At 48.2% G+C, this 24,000-nt stretch overlaps 1 protein-coding gene across 1 annotated transcript in view; it reads left to right on the top strand.

The window, feature by feature from the left end:
• The window catches only part of DIAPH1 (diaphanous related formin 1), a 978,623-nt gene that overhangs the window by 794,182 nt on the left and 160,441 nt on the right, over positions 1 to 24,000 (top strand). The window contains exon 24 of the mRNA XM_069199475.1: positions 18,798 to 18,962. Coding sequence (XP_069055576.1) covers positions 18,798 to 18,962 — 165 coding nt within the window. The remainder of the gene's footprint in view (positions 1 to 18,797; positions 18,963 to 24,000) is intronic.

Raw genomic sequence — 24,000 nt, 5'->3', positions numbered from 1 at the left:
TCTCTTGGCTCCTCTGACTGCTTCTAAGATGTCCTTTATGAGGGGTAACGGATATCGGTCTTTAATAGTGATCCTGTTTAACCCTCTGAAATCGATACAGGGACGCAAATCCTTGGTTTTCTTTGGTACAAAGAAAAGAGGAGCCCCGGCGGGTGAAGAGGAGGGAGTAATCAACCCACTTTGTAGGTTCTCATCTAGGTACTCCTTCAAAATTTGTTTCTCTGGTTCTGTGAGAGAGTACATCCGCCCAAAAGGAACCACTGTGTCTGGTTCTAAAGGGATGGCACAGTCGTATTCTCTGTGGGGTGGCAGTTCAGGCTTTTCTGGCTTCTGGAATACATCGACATAGTCCTGGTAATGTCTGGGAACTCCCTGTAGGACATTAATGGATCCTCCCACCTGAGAAGGTGCTGTTGAGAGGCTTTTTGGGGACCAATAATCCCCGGCGGGATAGCAGTGGTGTTGACAAAAATGGGAGGACAACAAAATGGTTTTTGTTTCCCAGTTGATGTAAGGATTGTGCCTTGTAAGCCATGGAATTCCCAGGATCATGACGTGGTGTGGTGATGAAATTAAGTCAAATGAAAGAATTTCCTGGTGTTTTCCAAACTGTAAACAGAAGGTAGGGGTGGTATATTGTACAGGTCCAGAGGCCAAGAGCGACCCATCAACGGTATGTACCTGTTCTGGTACTTCCTTGGGTATTTGTGTTATCTGTCGTTCTTTGGCCCAGGTTTCATCTAAATAGAGGCCACTGGCTCCGCAGTCCAATAAGGCCAAAGTTCTTTCTTCCCGACCATCAGTTAAATGGAGGGTAACTGGTAAGAGAAAAAGAGCAGTTCCTTCCTCCATGGAAGAGCAAATAGAAGGTATATCACGATATCCCGTCCTCACCCTTCTTACTGAGGATGGGAGTTGGTGTTTCCCAAGGGCTTGGTTGGACGAATGAGGCAAGCGCGAATTAGGTGACCAGCTGCACCACAATATAGACAAAGCCCCTTCCTTCGTCTATGTTCCCTTTCACTGGCGGATAAAGGTCCTCGAGCCGTGTCAATCTGCATGGGCTCTTCCTCGGTATTCCCTTTGGGTTCAGGACGGATTTCCTCGGTACGATGGGCGAAGGAGCGAGATAGTACTGAGTGAGATGGCAAACGACTCTTCTTTTTCTGCATTCTTCGTTCATTCAACCGATATTCTATCGTTAGTGCCTGGTCCATCAATCCTTTGAGGTTTTCTAGTCTAGCAGAGTGCACTAATTCATCTTTAATGTCCTCTCTGAGACCTCTACGGAAGAGTGTCACCAAGGTACGTTCCACCCAGGTTGTTTCTGCTGCTAATTGTCTGAAACGGGTGATGTATTGTAATACATCTTGACTCCCTTGTTGGACTTCGCAAAGAGCCTCTTCTGCTGACGCCTCGAGTCCAGGGCGTTCAAACATCTGTTTAAAAGTAGTGATAAAGGTGGAATAATTAGATAGACAGGGATCGTTTCTGGTTACTAGAGGTGTGGCCCAAGCCAAGGCTGGCCCTGATAAGGCACTAATCAAATACCCCACCTTGGTCTTCTCTTGTATAAATTGCGAGGGGCGAAAGGCAAAGTACACCGTCAAGGCATCCAGGAATTCTTTTAATTTGGTAGGATCTCCGGAAAAACGAGGTGTAGTGGCGGCTACTGCGGGGACATCGGTGGTCCTGGAGGCAAAGGCTTGTCGATAAACAGTATTCTCAGTACGTAACTGCTGGAGTTCTTGAGCCTGTTGTTGTATCGTCGCCAGCAGGTCCTGGTTAGTAGGTTCCGTGTTTGCCACTGGGTTATCCATAGTACCGGACTGCAACTGGAATTTTGGGCGTTGCAATCTGTCACGGTTTTCAATGGTCTTACTGTCGCAGCTGAGAGACGTAGGGGAACGGCCCTTGTTCCGGCGGGTTCTGCTCTGGCCGAGGTAGGGGCGACCCCTTCCGGTAGCCACGGTGCTGTTTGGTATGAGCGAACCACTACAGTCCGTGCCCTCCAGAAGGAGTCCCAGAGGAAAAACCCCAGTAGGGTAAAAAACCTCCACAGGAACTCCCTGAAACGAAAGGAGAACACCAGGGCGTTAGGACCGAAGATCAGGAAGGCTGGAAAACAGGACAGGTCAGGAACACACAAGATTCGCAGAAGGAAATCAATCAGAGCGTGACTACCAACAAGGAGTGTTGCAACGCAAGGGACAAGCAGTTGGAATCCCCTTATATACCCCTGGACAGGAAATAGGAAACAGGAAGTAGAACACCAACATCTTGGATTGGGGAAAAGAAAACAATAGTGAATTATGTATGTGCGTTAAACAATGCATGCTGGGAAGAGAAAAAGGCAAGTATAAAGTACCCCAAGTGCAAGGGTTCGGTTTGTTTCTAGGAACATCGGTAAGTGGTGGGCAGGTAATGGACATGCAAGAAAAATAAATGTTAAGCGCATAATGTGCTGTATGCGGCCATGCCTGAAACCCCCTCGGGGTCTCAGGCTCTGCCGCGTCTGCCTTTATGGCAGTACGTGAAATAAGGGAAGCGGCGAGTGCCGCGACCCCTAGACCGGCTCCTTGGAGCCTCCATGGCTCTCGCTCGAGCCGGGGCAACCCCCGCGACCTGAGCGTCGGCCGCAGCGCTTACCGCGACCCGAGTGCCGGCCGCGGCGCTCTCCGCGACCCGGGCGCCGGCTGCGGCAGAATTAACGTGCCGCACCGCGGCAAGTGCCGCGGCATAACAACCTCCCTCACCACTTCTTTCAAGCTCCCTAGTGGTCCAGTGGGGAGCTCCCTAAGGGGATCACCCTCCTGCAGCGATTAACATGCACAGATCCTCTTGGTAGAGTTATCACTAGAAAGGGGTACCACTTTTGTTGGGGGAGAGAGGAAGCGCTAAGCTGTGCCTCGAGCACAGAACAGAGTACAAGTATAAGAAGACAAACAACTTCTTTTGATTTCACTTTCTGTAGTGAAGATATCTGCACACCATTCACACTGGTAGTCATTCACAAAGCAAACAAAATATCCTCAGGCTGCTGGGGAAGCTCTTCCTCTGCATCCCAAGATGTGGGTGGGTAGACCAGAATAGAATCCCTCTGGCACGAGCACCAGAGGGATTCCCTGCCCTTTGTGTGGAAACATGACATTCACATTCTCCTTGCTGCAGAGGTGGTGACTTGTCACAGCCCCCACATTAAAGCAGTTAAGTTGAGTTGGAGGAATAAAACACATGATGAGTGGTGCATGTAAAGCCAAGGGAATAATGTCACAGAATTCGTATCTACATGCTTGGTGGTATGGTAGGGGCATGCTGAAATAACAGGTGCCACAGGCACGTTGGGCAACAGCATAGGAGCGCGCACACTCTGAATCGACCAAAACCACGTCCCTGAATGTGGTTGGCCAACAGGCTGCTGGACATGGTAGATTTGAAAGCGCAAATAAGAAAAGGAACAAAATGAAAATTGACGCGCAGAGCAGTATGCTTGCCAAGCTTAGTCAGCACCATCTTAAGTACACTTGCGGGGATTATTCACTTAGGCAGCCTATTTCGATCACTTGTATGGGGGAAGAAGGACTTCTCAGATGTTCATGAACACGACTGTCAGTTGTAGTTGAATTTAATGCAGCCTACCTCTGTCTCTTGGTGAGATATCCACCAGACTCAGGCTTGCAGGCAGGTCACCTTGGTCTGGCTTTATATATTCCATTTGGACAAGGGCAGCATTTGGGCAGGCAAGCAGAACTTTATCAGCACATTTTCTTAGTCCTAGCAAGGAGGAGTTGTGCAACACATAGTCTAGAAGTGTTGAATGATCTTCTGGGTAGGTCCATCCTATATTCACAAAAGTAGCCACTTGACAGTGAATAAATGCCCAGTGGATTCCACAGTTTCATCGATTCAGAGTGTGGTCTCATCTTTCCCTCTTCATAGAGGAGTAAGGGAAAACAGTCTCTGCCTGCATGCAAGAGCTCCAGGTGAAACATCTAGGGGCTTTCTCTTGCGGGTACCTATATGTGTTCTACCAGACCCTGTTTGGTTACAGGTCAATCTGGAGCTACTGAGCTTCGGCCATGGAGACCAAGGTATTTTGTTAGTTGTGGAAATTGAATTAATATTTGTGGTGGGTGATTACCGCCACCTCAAGGAACAATCACACCCCTTGTCAGGGTAAATAGGCGCTAAATTAACCAAAGCTGAACCCCCGCTAGCTATCAGGCTTAACATAGGGCAGTTAATAAAGTACAAAAACAATAATAAAGTTGGAATGCAAAACAATAAAAATCCCAAAACAAATAAGAACCATAAAGTACATTTAATCAAAAGTATGACACCAAAATTACAACATCCAATAAGGAGAACTGGAGATATGATTTTTCAAAGATTTAAGAAGGAATAGTGCTGAGAAGCGTAACGTGCCAATAATAGCCAATTCTCAAAAAAAGAGGTCAGTCTTATAACTCTTAATGTCCAGTTCTTTTTTATTGGTAGAAGAGGGAGCAGGGGAGGGCACCTCTCAGGTTCACAGACAACAAGTTAAGTCCTATTCTTTTCTTCCTTGGGTCCAGGAGTGTTCTGACGTAGATGCCTGGAGGTGCCACATTCATGCCTGGCACGAACCAGTGAGTGTGAATGACTGTCAACTCCTAACCCTTGTGGGTATTCTCAAGATGGCAAACTCTTCCACCACACTAATCCTGGCCTCTGATAGCTAGTTGATGTTTGGGAGTCTACTATGCCAATCCTACTGTCCTCCCACATCTAACACTAAAACCTAGTTCAGGGGAGTAACTGTATCCACAATAAACCCAGAACCAGAAGTCTGGTAGAAAATAAATAGGGTTTTCCAGCAAGCAGGCTGTGGATACACAAGAATTGTTGTGGCATATACAATCATTGTTTTGAGATCCAGTTTCCCTTCCTTTTTAGTGTGCCTCTAATGTTATATGGAAAACTGAGCAGACCTGTCAAGCAGAATCTTAAGTTTAAGCAGAATTCGACACTGTAGTGCCAGAAAAGGTGGTCACATCCCAACCCTGCATAGTCTGTCCAGTTCAGAAGGGTCCTCTCTGCCTATTCAGGTCAGCCTGTTTGCTTCTGGGAAGCACTTCACAGCTTATTCAAACCTATTCAAATGCTAATTATTGGCTATCAGTAGTAGAACAAATGCAGATTTAACCTCCAGGAACTTTGGGCCGGTAATAACTTTCTAAATGTAAGTTTTCTTTAATACTTATTAAAAATGCGCCTTCACCATAGAATTAGATTTTTAATAATGATTAAAAATATGTTCTTCCTAGTCCCATCCCTCAGATACAGTATGTAGGAAGCTGGCCCACTGTGGTCGACACCTATGTTGTTAAAACCTATGCTGGATCCAGGCAAACCCCAATTAGTTAGTGTTACAGGGTTGAGACAGCCAGGGCTCTCTAGGGTAGCTGTGGTGAGCAGCCAAAACGTATCTAGAAGGCATGTAAAGCTCTTGCAATACCACAGTAGGCAGATAGTCACTTATCACACATGAAAGGAACTACACAGTGTTGCAAAAATAAAGGTACTTTATTATAGGCATGCTAGACTAGACTACCATTGACATACTTCCCTCTTCAAGTATAAACACACAAAATATACACAGGTAAGTAACTAGGAAAAGTATAAATTAGCAAGGGCCCTATAAGGGGGGGGGAGGTGGGGGCAAACCATATACTAGAAAAATGGGATGCAAAAGAATCCCCCACCAGAGTGTATGGAGTGGTTAGACAAACGCTGGGAGAGAGTAGGTAAGTACCTAGAAGATCCCCAGGGGCCTGGTGCAGAGAGGTAAGTTACCCAGTTTTCCCACAGGCTAACATGGGGACATTGCATTTGGAAAATGCTGAAGCAGGAAAGGACTAGTGGAACCCAAGGGCGGATTCCAGGTGAAGAAGACCTGGAAAAGAAGAGTGCCAAGGTGAAGCAGGAGCCAATGCCCACCCTTCTGTAGCTGAAGATCTGGGTCAGCGGTGATGGATGAAGTCCAGCTGCAGTGTACAGGAGCTATATAGGAGTCCCTGAAGTCACCTACGAACTGTCCCTCGGCAGTAGCCAGATTGCAGACAGGTCAATGGTCAGGATGTTTCACGTTTTGCACAGCTGTGGTCCTGACGACTTGACCCTTGGAGGGAAGTCTGAGCTGACCCTCAAAAGACAGGCGAGCCAGAGAAGCAGTCTGAGCCTTCACAAGCTACCCACTGGCAGCAGGCACAGTAAGTCACAGTGAGGCCAAGTCAGTACACCTGAAGAGGAGTCCCCCGTTGCCAGAGCAGCAGAGAGGAGACGGTCCTTGCAGAGTTACAGTGGTGAGGTCTGGGGCTACTTGGAGCCTGAAGATCTCTCAGAGCAGGAATCAACAGCTTTGGTTGCTGCAACAGTTGTGGTGCACAGGGCTTTTGTCCCAGTGGCAGAGGGAAGGGCTTACAGTCTCCCACATTGGACAGAAGGCAGAGAGGACCCAGGAGATCCCTCAGAACCACCACCTGTATTGCAGAATCTTCCCAGATCCTGAGGACAGAAGATCCCACCAGCCAGGCATTGTTGCCTTGGGTGCCCTGCAGATGCAGGGAAGTGACTCTCCACTCCAAGGGTGATTTCTTCTTGCTTCCTGGTGCAGCTGAAGTCTTGCCAACCCCAGAGGATGCACAGCCATGGAAGTGTTGCAGATTACTGACAGGAGCCACAGAAACAATGTTTCAAAGAGAAGTCTTCTCAGACATAGCTCTCATGTTCAGTTCCTGTGTTGCCCAGCTGCAGTTCAGGGGGCCAGGAGTAGAAGAGGTCTTAGCAGAGGAGTCCTGATGAAATCTTGCACGATGAATCTGGGTACCCACCCTCAAGGGAGCCCCTAAATAGCCTGACGAGGGGGTTTGGTCACTCTTTGGAGTGACCACCTACCAGTTGGGGTTTCTGACGTCCACTATCTGGCCTCTCCAATCAGATGCTCCCAGAGGCCTCTGCACATCTTGTTTCCAAATGGCAGAACCAAGTGGCCACCTGTAGGAGCTCTGTGCGCCAGCCCGGGTGGTTGGTGGGGGGGAGATCAAGACAGGGGAGTGGACACTCCCCTTTCCTTTGTATGTTTCGCACCAGAGCATGAGCCAGTGGTCCCTGGGCTTGTGCATACTGGATTATGCAAGAAGAGCACCAAATGTGTCTTTCAAAGCGGTCTGGTGGCGTGGGGAGGCTGCCCCTCTCCAACCTAGTAACACCTACTTCCAGAGGAGAGGGGGTTGCTCCCCTCTCCTACAACAAATCCTTTGTTCTGCTGTCCCCTGTTTGAGATGGTCAAGCAGCAGGAGGGCAGAATCGTTTCTGAGGCGCTGCAGCAGTGCTCACTGCCTGCAGACCATGGAGGGCTGGCAGTAGAGGAACTAACGGATCCTATAGGGAACACCCACAGTGCATGGAATTATGCCACAAAACTGGAATCGTATTGGGGTATGACTCCGACATGTTTGATACCAAACATGCCCTGGTTCAGCGTTTCCGTTATGTAGCTGGACCACAGGTAGTGACCGGTGGCCAGTACATAGCTAAACTGGCTTCCCGCACTTATGAAGTCCAGAGAATTGGAACAGGAGTTTGTAGGAGTACACCTGTATGCCAATGGTGGGGTGTAAGAAGTACCAAAGCAACTAAATTTGGAGTAGAGAGCACAATCACTGGGATCCTGGTTAGCAACATTCCAGTGGAAACAGTCTAAACACACTGACATCAGGCAAAAAGTGGGGGCAACCATGCCAGAAAGTGGGGACTTTCCTACACTGTACTCTTGTTTTCTACATAGGATTACTAGGCCTGCCACTGCGCAAAATAGCTTTTGGAGGCTAGTCTCTATAAGGACATGTTAACACTACATTTTTAGATGTGGAACCTTTAAATACCGTGCGCCCTGCTATGTGGGCGACAAGGCCTACAGAGGGTGACTTCTTAATATTTAAAAGGGAGGTTTTGACCTGTGAAATTTGTGTGGTTTGACCTGTGAAATGTGTGTATTTTGTCAGGTTGACTTGCAATTTTTACACTGTTACAGTCAGGGTACACTGGTAGGGCTGAAGCCATGTTTTAAACTGTCACTGTAGGGGTGGCATAATAGGTGCTTCAGACTGCTAATGACGTTTAACTTGCAGGTTCTGGTACACTTTGTACCATATACTAGAGATTTATAGGCAAGCTAAATATAACATTTAGGAATATGCCAATTAGACCATGTTTAAAGGGGGAGAAAAGGCACTTACTACTGGTTAGCCGGGTGAAGGTTTACAGTGTTCATAAGCCAGCAAACCTATAGGGTCCATCAAAAGGCGAAGACACTAAGGTGACCACACAGAAAAGGCAGATTTCTTTCACCATTGATATTGTGGGGTTCGCCCTGCTATGTCTCTGCAACATGGCCAAATACAATCCCTACCGCATTTAAAGGGTTTTTCTGTTTCAGACCTTGGAGTGTTGTTTCTCTCCCCTCCCCCTCTTTTCTCTAAGCGGTAACTATGACAGCTCTGTCTAGTAGACCATCCTGAATTGGGTCCCTGGGCTCTACCTCAAGTACATCACTTCAGTGCTATGTTTCTTGACCTGCACTTTACAAATACTCTTTCATAGAGTCTAATCAATAGTTCAGAATCATTGTACAGTTATAAGCAGGGATCTAGTTGGAATGGCTGATGGACTGTGCAGAGTGGTTGAAACTGGATGTAGAAATCAGCTCTAATTCAGGGCTTGGTAAATGACATGGTATTATGTATGATTTACAGAGGAACCCAATTTAGACACATTCCAACAAACATTTAAATCTATAAAAGGAACCAGTGCTGGAGAACTACACTACACGTTTCTTAATTTTACTCTTCGTAGTGCCGCTTGTGTTTCTGGGCCTGCATTCTCTTTATGTATGTGCCCCACCCACCATTGGCCTTTTATATATTGCATGCATTCAGTTTCTAAAGATTGAAAGAACAAATATGAAGGGGAGTTCAACAGATACATTGAGCATGATGCCAAGGCACAATGAGTATTTTTTTCGATGCACAATTTATCTCATCCTCTCCAACTAAATTGATGCCAATCTACCTGTGAAGGAAGGGCGCAGCACGACTGTGAATGCAGTCCTCACTACAGTGAGTTTTATTTTGTCCACTGGTGCTATGTTTTAAGAACGCCCCAAATAATTTCAAGGGACGATAAGTTTTTTATCTTCTGCTACATAACTACATTCAAATTCTGTGCCTCTAGTCAACAGTATTGAAAACTGACACGCTTATTCTGTGGTCCTTGTCTTAGGCCTTCAGTTAGCCTAACTGTGCTGATCCAAGAAAGATACTTATTCTAAAGATATGTTACCGCTCAGTAATCTTTTCAGTTGCTGATGTTGAAGGGGTTGTGCGTTGTGGCTGTTTCATTGTGCTTATATTGTATTAAAAATCTACCACTTTGAGATTTGCTAGTCTAAAGACAACTCTTTTGAGGAAGGGCATACTGAAAAATAATTTTCATTGTAACTGAATCATCAAATTAACCCTTTTGAACTCCCCGTCCCCCAATGCCTTTTTTTGGCTATTTTCGATAGTTTCTGCTTAGGCCTCCATAACCTTTTTCCTACATAGTCTATCCACGCAAAATGTGAGTCCTCTTTTTTTTTTTTCCCCACATCCTGGGAATTCTAAAGGCACCACGAGTTTTGGGGTAATTAGCCACAATATAACAAAATATCTGATTGAGACTTCTAGTTGCAGATTCCTTTCCTTTGAATTTCCCCAGGCATTAGACTGGATCCGGAGATTTTTCTTCGAGCAGTACCTCTGTGCGCCTTCAGGTGGCGTCGGTTGACTCGGCGGGCGTCGTGCTCACTGTGATGACGTTGCAGTCGTATGTAAGTGCCACCCCGGCTCGCTGACGTCAGTTCTTTTCTTTCCGCCCCAGCCTACATGCAGATCCAGAGAAGAGCTACCTCAGTCATATTTTGACTACATCAACATTTTTGTTGTATTTTTGACGAGTTTGTGGATGCGTCAAGGGATTTACTGCCTGCGACAACTGTCACCGAACTATGTCGGTGACGGATCCGCCCCTTGTCTGCCTACGGTGTCTGGAGCGCAATCACGACCCTAAGTCATGCTCCGAGTGTCGGGCCATGAACCCGAAGGCTTTGAGGGAGCGGTCTCTAAAGCTCATGGCAGCCCAACACTTGACTCCGCAGCGCTCACGGTCTCATTCGAGAGGAAGGACTCGAGACCGGCCACGGAGTCACCACCACTCGTCATCCTCCAAGTCATTGGGACATTCAGGTCACAAAAAGAAGAAGTTGAAGAAGGACAATCGTTCTTTGACTTCACCCTGTCGATCGTATGATACGACGCGGGAAAAGCATCGACGCGCTAGGCCTCTGTCAACAGAGCCTCAATCTGAGTCGGCTCCGCGTTTCCCCGACTTCCGGGAGCTGGAGCCACCTCCGCCCAACGTAAAAATTTTTACAAGGCGATACGCTTCATTTTTGGGCAGTCCGACCCACGTTCGGAGCCTTCGGGCACTGGTGAGTCGGTTGGGGTCCCCTCGGTTTCACAGCCGTCGACTTCAGCCTCAGCTCCGGAGGGCCCCTCCGGATCCAATTGCGGATCCTTCCCGGTTGTGCCACGGCTACCTTCCTCGGCGTCGGGTCAGATGTTGGTTGGGCCCACAATCGACGCAGATCCCCTCCTCAAACCCGAGGACCCAGAGCCGGAACAACGTCGATCCACGCCGATTCCCTTCTCTATGGGCTCTCCTGGGCCCAGAATTGATCCAGACCCTTATTCTTGTGTGTATGGATACGGGGAGAGTATGGAGGGGTCACTGGACCCTTTAGAATACTGCTTGACCCCCAAATGGACTGGGTGCAGGATTTGGGTGATGCTAGTGGTCTAGACACCTCCCCTGACACTGGTATGCTCTCTCCTCCTAGCGTAGACCTCGAGCTTCCTTCTGTGGAGGTTAGGCCTAACATCCTAACCGACGTGGGGTCTTCCTCTTCTGAGACCCTCTTACCCTTTAATGAAGCAATGACAGATGTCGTTTTGGGTACTTGGTCCAGACCCAACACAGGGGCTCCTGTGACTAGGACAAGTGCCCGCTGCCATCGGCCTCCGCAGTCAGACCCGAAATTCCTAACCCAGCACCCCACGCCTGAGAGCCTTGTCATCCAGGCTTCTTCTTCATGTGGTGCATTCCCTGCCGCACCCCGGATAGGGAATCAAAAAGACTGGATAATTTGGGGAAGACGTTTTTTTCTTCCAACAGTCTAGCGCTGTGGTCCATGAACAGCACATAAACTTTGGGCCGCTATTCCCATACTCTCTGGGATACGGTCGCGCAAGTGCTGCCTGCGGTTCTAGAGGAGGCCCGGACTGTCCTGTCCCAAGCTGTAACGGATGAGAGGGATGCAGCTAAGTTCATGATTGGTTGTGGACTGGATACGACCGACTCTCTCGGCAGATCGGTTGCATCGACGGTGGCATTAAGACGCCACGCCTTGCTGAGAACATCTGGCTTTTCGTTGTATGTTCAGCAATCCTTGATGGACATGCCCTTTGGTGGCACACGTTTCTTCAGAGACGAGGCAAACTCCGCACTAGAGCGCTTTAAGGATTCCCGAGCCACGGCCTGGTCCCGTGGCCTCGCACCCGCAACTAGACCCCAGCAGTCCTCCTTTCACCCCTTTCATGGCTACGGAAGGGGCACCCAACTGCATCCTTTTCCCCTGGCCACAGACCCGCGCATGCTGTACAGCCCCTGCGCGGCTGCTGATCCCATGTTCCCGGTATCAGAGAGCCATTGGGTCGCCCAGTTCACCCCCGCCCCCTCCTCAGCCTCCAAGCCTTCATACTCCATAGGTACATCAGGAGCCAGTAGGTGGCAGGATACGTCATCACCTGCCCCAATGGCAAACCATTACCTCGGACAGGTGGGTACTCTAAATTGTCCGAAGGGGCTACTCCCTCCACTTCAAGACATCTCCCCCAGCCATGCCACCTTCATACCGTCAGATATCGGAGGATCATATGACGCTTCTCCGCGAGGAAGTCCAAGCCCTTTTGGCCAAAGGAGCTATACAGAGGGTTCCGTTGCCAGAAGTAGGTTGTGGTTGCTATTCCCGCTACTTTCTTGTTCCAAAAAAAAAAACAAAGTCTTCGACCTATATTAGATCTTCGGTCCCTCAATCTCTTCCTAAAAAAGGAGAAGTTCAAAATATTGACATTGGCTCAGGTCCTCTCTGCCCTGGATCCCGGACACTAGATGGTAGCGTTGGACTTACAAGACACATACTCTCATTCCCATCTTGCCAGCCCACAGACATTACCTACAATTCATGGTAGGTCACTAGCACTTTCAGTTTACCGTGCTCCCATTTGGCCTTACCAGTGCCCTTCGAGTGTTCATGAAGGTGATGGTAGTGGTGGCAGCTCATTTGCGCAGGTTAGGGGTCCCAGTCTTCCCCTACCTCGACGATTAGCTGTTGAAGGCAAACTTGCCCCAGACAGTCGTCTCCCACCTCCAGGCTATGGCAAACCTTTTGCATTCGCTGGGGTTCACAATCAACGTGCTGAAGTCACACCTAACTCCTTCTCAGATGCTTCCTTTCATCTGGATACAGTGCAGTTTTGGGGCATATCCTCCCAAAAAGCGAGTCCAGGATATTCAGGCTATGATACTGATGTTTCAGCCTCTGTCCTGGATTTCAGTGAGAATGACTTGAGGCTGCTGGGCCTCATGGCCTCCTGCATCCTGCTGGTTCAAAATGCCAGATGGCATATTCGGGCTTTGCAGTGGGATCTGAAGTTCCAGCATCAGGGGAATTCTCTCCGACAAAATCCAGATCTCGGAAGGGACTGCGAAAGACCTGCAGTGGTGGTTAACAAATCAGGATTGGGTTAAGGGCAGATCCCTCTATTTTCCCCAACCATATCTTACGGTCGTGACAGATGCGTCACTCCTGGAATGTGGTGGGCACATGGGAGAGGCAGAGATCAGAGGCATCTGGTCTCCGGCGGAAACTGGATGCCATATCTATCATCTGGAGCTCCAAGCGATTCGGCTAGCATTGAAAGCATTTCTTCCCTCCCTCAAGGGGAAAGCAGTGCAGGTATTCAGACAACTCCAGCGCCATGTGGTATTTCAACAAACAAGACGGAGTGGGGTCGTGGACTCTGACAAGAGGCCCTTCGTCTCTGAACTTGGCTGGAACATCAGGGAATTTCCCTGGTGGGTCAACACCTGGCAGGCTCCTTGAATGCCAAAGCAGAGGAACTCAGCTGACGATGCATGGTCGACCACGACTAGCGTTTCCATCTGGAGATGGCACAAGGTCTCTTCCTGCAGTGGGGAGAACCTTGGTTAGACTTGTTCGCCTCTGTAGAGAACGCGAAATGTCAGCTGTTTTGCGCATTGGAGTTTCCAAGGCGGCACTCGCTCTGCGGCGCTTTTCGTTTCAAGTGGAATTCAGGCCTCCTGTACGCCTTCCCGCCAATACCACTTCTGCCCAGAGTTCTGAGGAAGGTAGGCAAGACTGGGCCCAAGTAATACTGGTGGCCCCGGACTGGGCAAGAAGAGTCTGGTATCCCGAGCTTTTGAACATGGTATAGTGCTCCTCCAATCAGACTGCCTCTTCAGGGGGATCTTCTGTCGCAGCAGCAGGGGAGGATCCTCCACCCGAAACTGTCAACTCTGTGACTTCTTGCGTGAAGATTGAGCGGCGACAGTTGACGTCTTTTGACTTGCCACCCGAAGTCTGTGACGTTATCTTGGCAGCCAGGCGTCCCTAAACCAAGACTATACGCCTACCGTTGGAAGAAATTTGTGGCATGGTGCATCAACAATTCTGTCGATCCTCGATCTGCCCCTCTCTCTGAAGTTCTTCTCTTTATTCTTTCCCTTGCCTGGCACTTGGGCACTCTTAAGGGATATCTCTCTGCTATCTCTGCTTTCTTAAGGTTACTTGATCAGCCTTCCTTGTTTAAATCTCCCATTGTTGGGAGGTTTCTTAAAGGCCTCACACATCTCTTTCCTCCTATCCCATTCATCATGCCCAAATGGGATCTCAACCTGCTCTTAACTTACCTTATGTGTACCCCGTTTGAACCACTTCACAACTTTCCTCTAAGGCTGTTAACTATAAAGACTGTCTTTTTAGTTGCCGTATTTCTGCCCGCAGAGTTAGTGAACTCCAGGCTCTGTCATCTAAGCCACCCTTTCTTGCCATACATTGTGACAAAGTGGTGCTTCGCACGAGGGCTTCTTTATCTATCTAAGGTAGTGATACCCTTCCATGTCGGACAGTCCATCACCTTGCCCACCTTTTATGCTCCCCCACATCCCTCCTCATGAAGAGGAGAGACTCCACCATCTGGACCCTAAAAGAGCATTGCGTTCTATCTTGATCGTACCAAAGACTTCTGGGTGGACTATCAACCCTTTGTGGGATATGTGGGTGCAAAGAAGGGGAAGGCGGTGCAGAAGAGGACCATTTCAAGATGGGTACTCTTATGCATCAAAATGTGCTACTCCTGGCTAAAAAGAAACCTCCAGAGGGTTTGCCAGCTCACTCCACCAGAGCTACTGCTGCAACCACAGCGCTAGCACAGGGCCTTCCAGTCCTGGATATTTGTCAGGCAGCAAGGGGGGCATCTCTACACACTTTTACCAAGCACTATTGCCTGGGCAATCAGGTCCGAAGGGACGGCTACTTTGGCTGTTTGGTCCTGCAGGACTTTTTGGTGTGATCTTGGTTCGCAGGCTCACCACGGGGATGGTATTGCTTGGGTATCTGTTCAAAGGTAATGAATCTGCAACTAGAAGTCTCTTTCAGATGTACAAGTTACTTACCTTCGGTAATGAAATATCTGGTAGAGACATATTCTAGTTGCAGATTCCTTACCGACCCGCTCATCCTCCACGCACTGCGAACTGATTTCTAGGGACAGGAACTTTCCCTTGAGGGCCCTCATTTTGGCGCACCACTCTGTGTTCTTCATGGCTCCGCGCTACTGGCATGGAAAGTCGTGAAAAGAAACTGACTTCAGCGCGCTGGGGTGACGCCTATATACAGGGAGTGCAGAATTATTAGGCAAGTTGTATTTTTGAGGATTCATTTTATTATTGAACAACAACCATGTTCTCAATGAACCCAAAAAACTCATAAATATCAAAGCTGAATATTTTTGGAAGTAGTTTTTAGTTTGTTTTTAGTTTTAGCTATGTTAGGGGGATATCTGTGTGTGCAGGTGACTATTACTGTGCATAATTATTAGGCAACTTAACAAAAAACAAATATATACCCATTTCAATTATTTATTATTACCAGTGAAACCAATATAACATCTCAACATTCACAAATATACATTTCTGACATTCAAAAACAAAACACTCAAAAGCCTGCCATCCATGGATTCTGTCAGTGTTTTGATCTGTTCACCATCAACATTGCGTGCAGCAGCAACCACAGCCTCCCAGACACTGTTCAGAGAGGTGTACTGTTTTCCCTCCTTGTAAATCTCACATTTGATGATGGACCACAGGTTCTCAATGGGGTTCAGATCAGGTGAACAAGGAGGCCATGTCATTAGATTTCCTTCTTTTATACCCTTTCTTGCCAGCCACGCTGTGGAGTACTTGGACGCGTGTGATGGAGCATTGTCCTGCATGAAAATCATGTTTTTCTTGAAGGATGCAGACTTCTTCCTGTACCACTGCTTGAAGAAGGTGTCTTCCAGGAACTGGCAGTAGGACTGGGAGTTGAGCTTGACTCCATCCTCAACCCGAAAAGGCCCCACAAGCTCATCTTTGATGATACCAGCCCAAACCAGTACTCCACCTCCACCTTGCTGGCGTCTGAGTCGGACTGGAGCTCTCTGCCCTTTACCAATCCAGCCACGGGCCCATCCATCTGGCCCATCAAGACTCACTCTCATTTCATCAGTCCATAAAACCTTAGAAAAATCAGTCTTGAGATATTTCTTGGCCCAGTCTTGACGTTTCAGCTTGTGTGTCTTGTTCAGTGGTGGTCGTCTTTCAGCCTTTCTTACCTTGGCCATGTCTCTGAGTATTGCACACCTTGTGCTTTTGGGCACTCCAGTGATGTTGCAGCTCTGAAATATGGCCAAACTGGTGGCAAGTGGCATCGTGGCAGCTGCACGCTTGACTTTTCTCAGTTCATGGGCAGTTATTTTGCGCCTTGGTTTTTCCACACGCTTCTTGCGACCCTGTTGACTATTTTGAATGAAACGCTTGATTGTTCGATGATCACGCTTCAGAAGCTTTGCAATTTTAAGAGTGCTGCATCCCTCTGCAAGATATCTCACTATTTTTGACTTTTCTGAGCCTGTCAAGTCCTTCTTTTGACCCATTTTGCCAAAGGAAAGGAAGTTGCCTAATAATTATGCACACCTGATATAGGGTGTTGATGTCATTAGACCACACCCCTTCTCATTACAGAGATGCACATCACCTAATATGCTTAATTGGTAGTAGGCTTTCGAGCCTATACAGCTTGGAGTAAGACAACATGCATGAAGAGGATGATGTGGTCAAAATACTCATTTGCCTAATAATTCTGCACTCCCTGTATGGCCGCAACGTCATCACGGCGAGCACGACGCCAGCGACGCCCGTGGAGTCGACCAACGCCACCTGACAGCCCGCAGAGGTACTGCTCGAAGAAAAATCTCATGATCCAGTCTGACGCCTGGGGAAATTCAAAGGTAAGGAATGTGCAACTAGAATATGTCTCTACCAGATATTTCGTTACCGAAGGCAAGTAACTTGTACTTTAAGGTTTTCTTGGGAAAATGGGAATAAGTACTGCATAAGAGTGTGTCTTTTTTTTCTCCTACAAATGGCATCAAGAAAAGGTGTGCATTGCTAGAATCACCATCTTCCCAGCTTTCAGGAACAAGGAGGCTTAATTAGGAAAACCATTTTTACCACATTTTGCCATTTTAATGGGAGCTAGCCTATTTTTCCTATTGTTTGTGCTTTCAAGCTCCTTTCAGTTTTGGATGGAAATGAGTGTGAAACTCATGGTGGATCCCGGAAAGCTGTACATTTCTGAAAACTAGACTTCTGATTTCAACAAGGATTCATTTGTGTTATTGCTTCAAGGTTTTCCCAAAGAAACTGAGGCGGTCATTCCGACTGTGGCGGTCGGCGGTAAAGCGGCGGTAAGACCGCCAACAGGCTGGCGGTCTTTTTTCATGAATTCTGACCATGGCGGTTACCGCCATGGCCAGCCGCCGCTTCACCGTTCCGACCGCCACGGCGGTAACGACCGCCGGGCTGGAGACCTGGGTCTCCAGCCTGGCGGTCGTCACATACCGTCGGCGGTATTCCAACCCACCTGACCCCGGTGTACCGCCATGGATTTCATGCGGTTTGGGACCGCCATGAAATCCATGGCGGTAAGCACTATCAGTGCCAGGGAATACTTTCCCTGGCACTGATAGGGGCCTCCCCCACCCCGACTCCCACCCCTCCCGCCCCCACCACCCCTGCCACCCCCAAAAGGTTGCAGGACCCCCGTCCCCACCCCGATCCCTAACATATACACACACATGCACACATACACACACGCATACATGCACGCACACATACACACCCCCACCTTACCTGTTCCGGTGATCCTCCGGGAGTGATCGGGACCCATGGGGGCGGCTCCGCCGCCACGGCAAGAGAACACCGCCACAGCGAATCGCAGGTCGTGATTCGCTGGGTGGTGTTCTGTTGGCGTGACAGTGGAGGTGGAGCTACCTCCACTTCCCCGCCTGCCGCCAGTATGGCTGTTGGCGGCTCTTCGTCCGGAAACGGGCGGAGCGCTGCCAACGGTCATAATGGCCCGTGCGGAAGACCGCCAGCACTGGCGGTCTTCCGTACGGCGGTCCCTCGGCGGTCTATTGAAAAGACCGCTGAGGTCGGAATGACCACCTAAGTGTTGAGATAAAAAAAACATTAGTAGGAAAAAAACAACCATTTGTCACGTTTTCATATGTAACTATCTGTTTCTATGGCCAATTTACAAAGGGAGTATGCCATTACATCTGCATGACCTGTGGTTCCCAATCTGCAGTTCAGGGACCCCTGTGGATCTGCAAAGCCTCCTCGGTGTCCGCGACTGCTTAGAAAATTAAATAATCTTAACAGATTGGGTCCCCAGCTTTCAGTAATGACTCAATGGGGGTTACTAATGATAATGCGGGGATCCACAGAAGCCAAAAGGTTGGGAACTGCTGTGCTAGACCCTTCTGGTTACAGGGATTTAGGGTTTATGGCTTTTGCAAGAACTCAAGGTTTCCAGAGCCAATAACTGAGCTGCAATGATTTATCATTGTGTACCCAGTGTAGAGCAATTCATATGACTATAAAATATACCATTTTTATCGGAGACGTGGGGGAAACGCACAATAGTATAACAAGTATTATTATCAACTGCTTTTCTATGCATTTGCGCCTTCCAAATGTGCACCAGTGGGTAAGAAAGAAGACATTCTCTCTCTCTCTCTTTCTCCCCCTCTCTCCCTCTCCACATAGTCCTAAGCAGGTTAATATTGGTGAAAGGCTGCAAGCAGTCTGTGCATTAGCTGCACACTTTATTTTGTCAAGTTTTCAAATGTACCTGTGATTTTATAAAAAGGTAGTGGTGCACACCCTGGCACTTGTATTCTCGTTTTCAGTTAGGGTGTCAACAGTTGATTGACTCAAGTTCTTAAAATTATCATCCTTGACTTTCATGGTACATTTTTGTAAAGGAAGCTAAAGAACAATATCACAAGCTTGAAATGATGCATTCAAACATGGACTCTCTATTCAAGGACCTCGGAAAATACTTTCTGTTTGACCCGAAAAAAGTCACTATTGAAGAGTTCTTCCTTGACCTACACAACTTCCGCAACATGTTTTTAGTAAGTAAGAGTGGAAAGGGGTGAAAATTCAATGGTTATTCTTCTTAAATTGCAGCATTTTAGTGTATATGTTGATTTGTATATCTCTTCTCCACATCAAAAATGAAAGATGCATGCAGTTCAACTCAGCGAAGTATGCATACGACCTGGACATCTAATGGTTAACCCAGACTGTTACTGCTTAATAATATCCAGCTGAGTGCTATTTGTTTTTCTAAGTTGAACATCGACGGATAGCTGTGATTCTCGTATCTGGTCAACATGGAGGAATCTTGTTTGTTCTGTAATATACGAGGCAAAACGCTTCTCGAACTAAGAGAGGCAATACAGTGCCACCCAAAGATTTAAGAGAGAGCTCTTAATCTGCCAGCCTTATATCCCACTCTGAGTCCAGTTAAGCTAAAGGCCCTGCTTGTAGTGGTAAACTTCCATCAACACGTTTGTTTCAGCTTTGTAACCATACCACATTTGCCCACCAGAACCCAAAAAGTTTAATTTTCAGCAAGCTGTATTCCATGTCACAGGAAACAGCATCACTGGATTGCTTATCTCCTTAATGTATCTTCGAAATTACAGTAGTAACTGATAATGTTCAAACCTGCTTGAAATTATGTTTCGCAAATAATTTAGTCTTCGTCCAGTCCAAGAAGATTCTCCTCTGGCTACATAATACGAATGTTGATGTTGGTGTCCATCCCACTTAACAATTGCCCCAATTCTAAAAAGAAATACTATATAGCCTAAGTCAGTCTAATGAAGCCATAATTAAAGACTTGCTCACTGAAGGATGAACCTTAAAAAACTTACATAGTGTAAGGAAATGCCACCTTAGCATGGTTACCCCCTAACTTTTTGCCTTTGCTGATGCTAAGTTTTGATTGAAAGTGTGCTGGAACCCTGCTAACCAGGCCCCAGCTCCAGTGTTCTTTCCCTAAACTGTACCTTTGTCTCCACAATTGGCACAACCCTGGCACTCAGGTAAGTCCCTTGTAACTGGTACCCCTGGTACCAAGGGCCCTGATGCCAGGTAAGGTCTCTAAGGGCTGCAGCATGTCTTATGCCACCCTTGGGACCCCTCACTCAGCACATGCACACTGTCTCACAGCTTGTGTGTGCTGGTGGGGAGAAACAGACTAAGTTGACATGACACTCCCCTCAGAGTGCCATGCCAACCTCACACTGCCTGTGGCATAGGTAAGTCACCCCTCTAGCAGGCCTTACAGCCGTAAGGCAGGGTGCACTATACCACAGGTGAGGGCATATGTGCATGAGCACAATGCCCCTACAGTGTCTAAGCAAAACCTTAGACATTGTAAGTGCAAGGTAGCCATAAGAGTATATGGTCTGGGAGTTTGTCAAAGACAAACTCCACAGTTCCATAATGGCTACACTGAAATCTGGGAAGTTTGGTATCAAACTTCTCAGCACCATAAATGCACACTGATGCCAGTGTGCAATTTATTGTAACATACACCCAGAGGGCATCTTAGAGATGCTCCCTGAATACCAATCCGACTTCTAGTGTAGGCTGACCAGTTTCTGCCAGCCTGCCACACACCAGACATGTTGCTGGCCACATCGGGGGAGAGTGCCTTTGTCACTCTGTGGCCAGGAACAAAGCCCGTACTGGGTGGAGGTGGTTCTCACCTCCCCGTGCAGGAACTGTAACACCTGGCGGTGAGCCTCAAAGGCTCACCCCTTTTGTTACAGCGCCCCAGGGCATCCCAGCTAGTGGAGATGCCCACCCCTCCAGCCACTGCCCCCACTTTTGGTGCCAAGGCTGGAGGAGATAATGAGAAAAACAAGGAGGAGTCACCCACCAGTCAGGACATGCCCTAAGGTGTCCTGAGCTGAGGTGACCCCTGCCTTTAGAAATCCTCCATCTTGAGTTTGGAGGATTCCCCCAATATGATTAGGGATGTGCCCCCCCTCCCCACAGGTAGGAGGCACAAGGAGGGTGTAGCCACCCTCAAGGACAGTAGCCATTAGCTACTGCCCTCCCAGACTTAAACACACCCCTAAATGTAGTATTTAGGGGCACCCCAGATCCCAGGAAATCAGATTCCTGCAACCTGAAGAAACCAGAACTGCTGACCTACAAGCCTGCAGAGAAGAAGGAAGACAACAACTGCTTTGGCCCCAGCCCTACCAGCCTGTCTCCCACTTCGAAAACCTACAACCAGCGACGCATCTGACAGGGACCAGCGACCTCTGAAGCCTCAGAGGACTGCCCTGGACTAAAGGACCAAGAAACTCCTGTGAACAGCGGCCCTGTTCAAAACCAGCTACTTCTTTGCAACAAAGAAGCAACTTCCAAAGACTGCACGTTTGCCGCCGGAAGCGTGAGACTTCTTACTCTGCACCCGACGCCCCTGGTTCGAGATTCAGAGAACCAACACCTCAGGGAGGACTCCCAGGCGACTGCGAGCCCGTGAGTAACCAGAGACGACCCCCCTGAGCCTCCACAGCGACGCCTGCAGAGAGAATCCAGAGGCTCCCCCTGACCGCGACTGTCTGTAACAAGGGACCCGACGCCTGGAACCAACACTGCACCCGCAGCCCCCAGAACCTGAAGGAACCGAACTTCAACGCAGGAGTGACCCCCAGGTGACCCTCTGCCTTGCCCAGGTGGTGGCTGTCCCGAGAAGCCCCCCCTGTGCCTGCCTGCACCGCTAGAGTGACCCCCGGGTCCCCCCATTGTTTCCTACCTGAAACCCGACACCTGCTTTGCACACTGCATCTGCCTCCTGTGCTGCTGAGGGTATGTTTTGTGTGCCTACTTGTACCTCCCCCCCACCCCCACCCGTGCTCTACAAAACCCCCCTGGTCTGCCCCCCGAGGATGCAGGTACTTACCTGCTGGCAGACTGGAACCAGAGCACCCCTGTTCTCCATAGGCGCCTATGTGTTTTGGGCACCTCTTTGACCTCTGCACCTGACCGGCCCTGAGCTGCTGGTGTGGTAACTTTGGGGTTGCCTTGAACCCCCAACAGTGGGCTGCCTATGCCCCAGGACTGAGACTTGTAAGTGTTTTACTTACCTCACAAACTAACCTTTACTTACCTCCCCCAGGAACTGTTGATTTTTGCACTGTGTCCACTTTGAAAATAGCTTATTGCCATTTTTACAAAGACTGTATATGATATTGCTTTTATTAAAAGTTCCTAAAGTATCTAAGTGAAGTACCTTGCATTTAAAGTGTTTAATGTAAATCTTGAACCTGTGGTTCATAAAATAAAATAAGAAAATATATTTTTTAATATAAAAACCTATGTGTTTTGGGCACCTCTTTGACCTCTGCACCTGACCGGCCCTGAGCTGCTGGTGTAAGTCTTTGAGTGTGTGTTCCTCATTTATTGCCTGTGTGTGTACAATAAATGCTTAACACTACCGTCTGATAAGCCTACTGCTCGACCACACTACCAAAAAATAGAGCATTAGAATTATCTTCTTTTGCCACTATCTTACCTCTGAGGGGAACCCTTAGACTCTGCGCAAACTATTTCTTACTTTGAAATAGTATATACAGAGACAACTTCCTACACATAGACTCTTTTCAGCTAGAGATTCTTAAATGTCCTTTGACTTAGTGGTACTATCTTCTTCCCTCAGGAAGTATGTCTTGTACCTTCTTTGTATGTTTTAGCCATTGATTATTCTCTCTCTGCCTTGAACACAATCCAGGTCTGCTCTTGTTTATTTTATCAGTACTACTTAGGCAACCAGTTAAATACTGTGCAATCAAATGAACCATAACTGTTTCAGTAAACCATTAGCATTTTCCCTGCACCTGTCATGCTGTGGTGGTGACCTGCCAGACAGCTGCAACTGATGTTCTTATTGGGAATTAGACTCCTATTCTGGATTAGAAAAGTTTTCAGTGGCACCACTGTGTGCTGGTAGGTGGTGCAGTGCAGCTCCGCACTAATGCTGTTCCTTCCTGGGAATACATAAGGAGTCTATAGGGGCACCGCTCCCAGGTGCTGACAGTTCCTTTAATTCTGTGCCCCAGGAGCAGATCCAGAGCTACCTCTTGTGTCTTTGAGAGTCTTTAGCTCAGCAATTTTACAGTGTGCAAGGAAAAGATCTTCTAGTGGCAGATTCCTTCCCTTTGAATTCTCCCCAAGCATCAGACTGGATCCAGACATTTTTCGTGAGCAGTACCCCTGCACACAGATAGGTGATGTCTATTGGCTTAGTCATTGGTATCATCTACGCAGGAAATTACATTGCAGTTCCTACCAACCCAGGTGTGCCGACGTCAGATCTTTTCTTTTTGCACCAACCAGAGCTGATCCAAAAGAGAGCTACCCCTCAGTCACTTTTTTGACAGGTCTTTTTGTACTTTTTGACAAATTCTGCAGTGAACCACCAATCAGAGGGGTCAGGTACGTCACCCACCTGGATTAACCGTCAGACGTTCCCAGGGACCCCCGCATATCTTATTTCCAAGATTGCAGAATCAAGTGGCCACCATTTATGGGTCTTGGTGAGCTTTCCCACACTGAGTCCAATTAAGCCAAAGGCTGAGCTCCTGGCGGAGCTCTGTGCACCTCCCTAGGGGAGGAGCTGGATAGGTGGATGGTCACTCACCTGTCTTTTGTTTGTGTTTTTTGAGCCAGAGCAGGAACCGGGGGTTCCTGCACTGGTACAAACCAGTTTATGCAAGGAGGGCTCCAAATGTGCTCTTCATAGCAGCTGGGTGGCACTGAGAGGCACCCCCCCCACCACAGTCCAGAGACACCCATTTCTAAAGAAGAGGTGTTCACTCTTCTGTCCCACAGGAAATCCTTTGCTGTGCCATCTTCTGGCTGAGTTAGGCTCAGCAGCAGAAGGGCAGGACAGTGTCTGGTGTCTGCAGCAGTACAGGCTGGCATGTAGACCCTGCAATGCTGTACAGGCAGATATGGGGGATCCCCTATGGAACCCCCAGAGTACACAGTATCATGCAACATTGGAATTGGTGTAGTTGCATAATTTTAATATGTTTGATACCAAACATGCCTGGGTTCGGTGAAGCCATTATGTAGGTGGACATC

The sequence above is a fragment of the Pleurodeles waltl genome, chromosome 7 (assembly GCF_031143425.1).
Source record: "Pleurodeles waltl isolate 20211129_DDA chromosome 7, aPleWal1.hap1.20221129, whole genome shotgun sequence".
Lineage (NCBI taxonomy): Eukaryota > Metazoa > Chordata > Amphibia > Caudata > Salamandridae > Pleurodeles > Pleurodeles waltl.
Note: the sequence above shows the minus strand (reverse complement) of the source record. Positions and strands in the feature narration are given on the sequence as shown.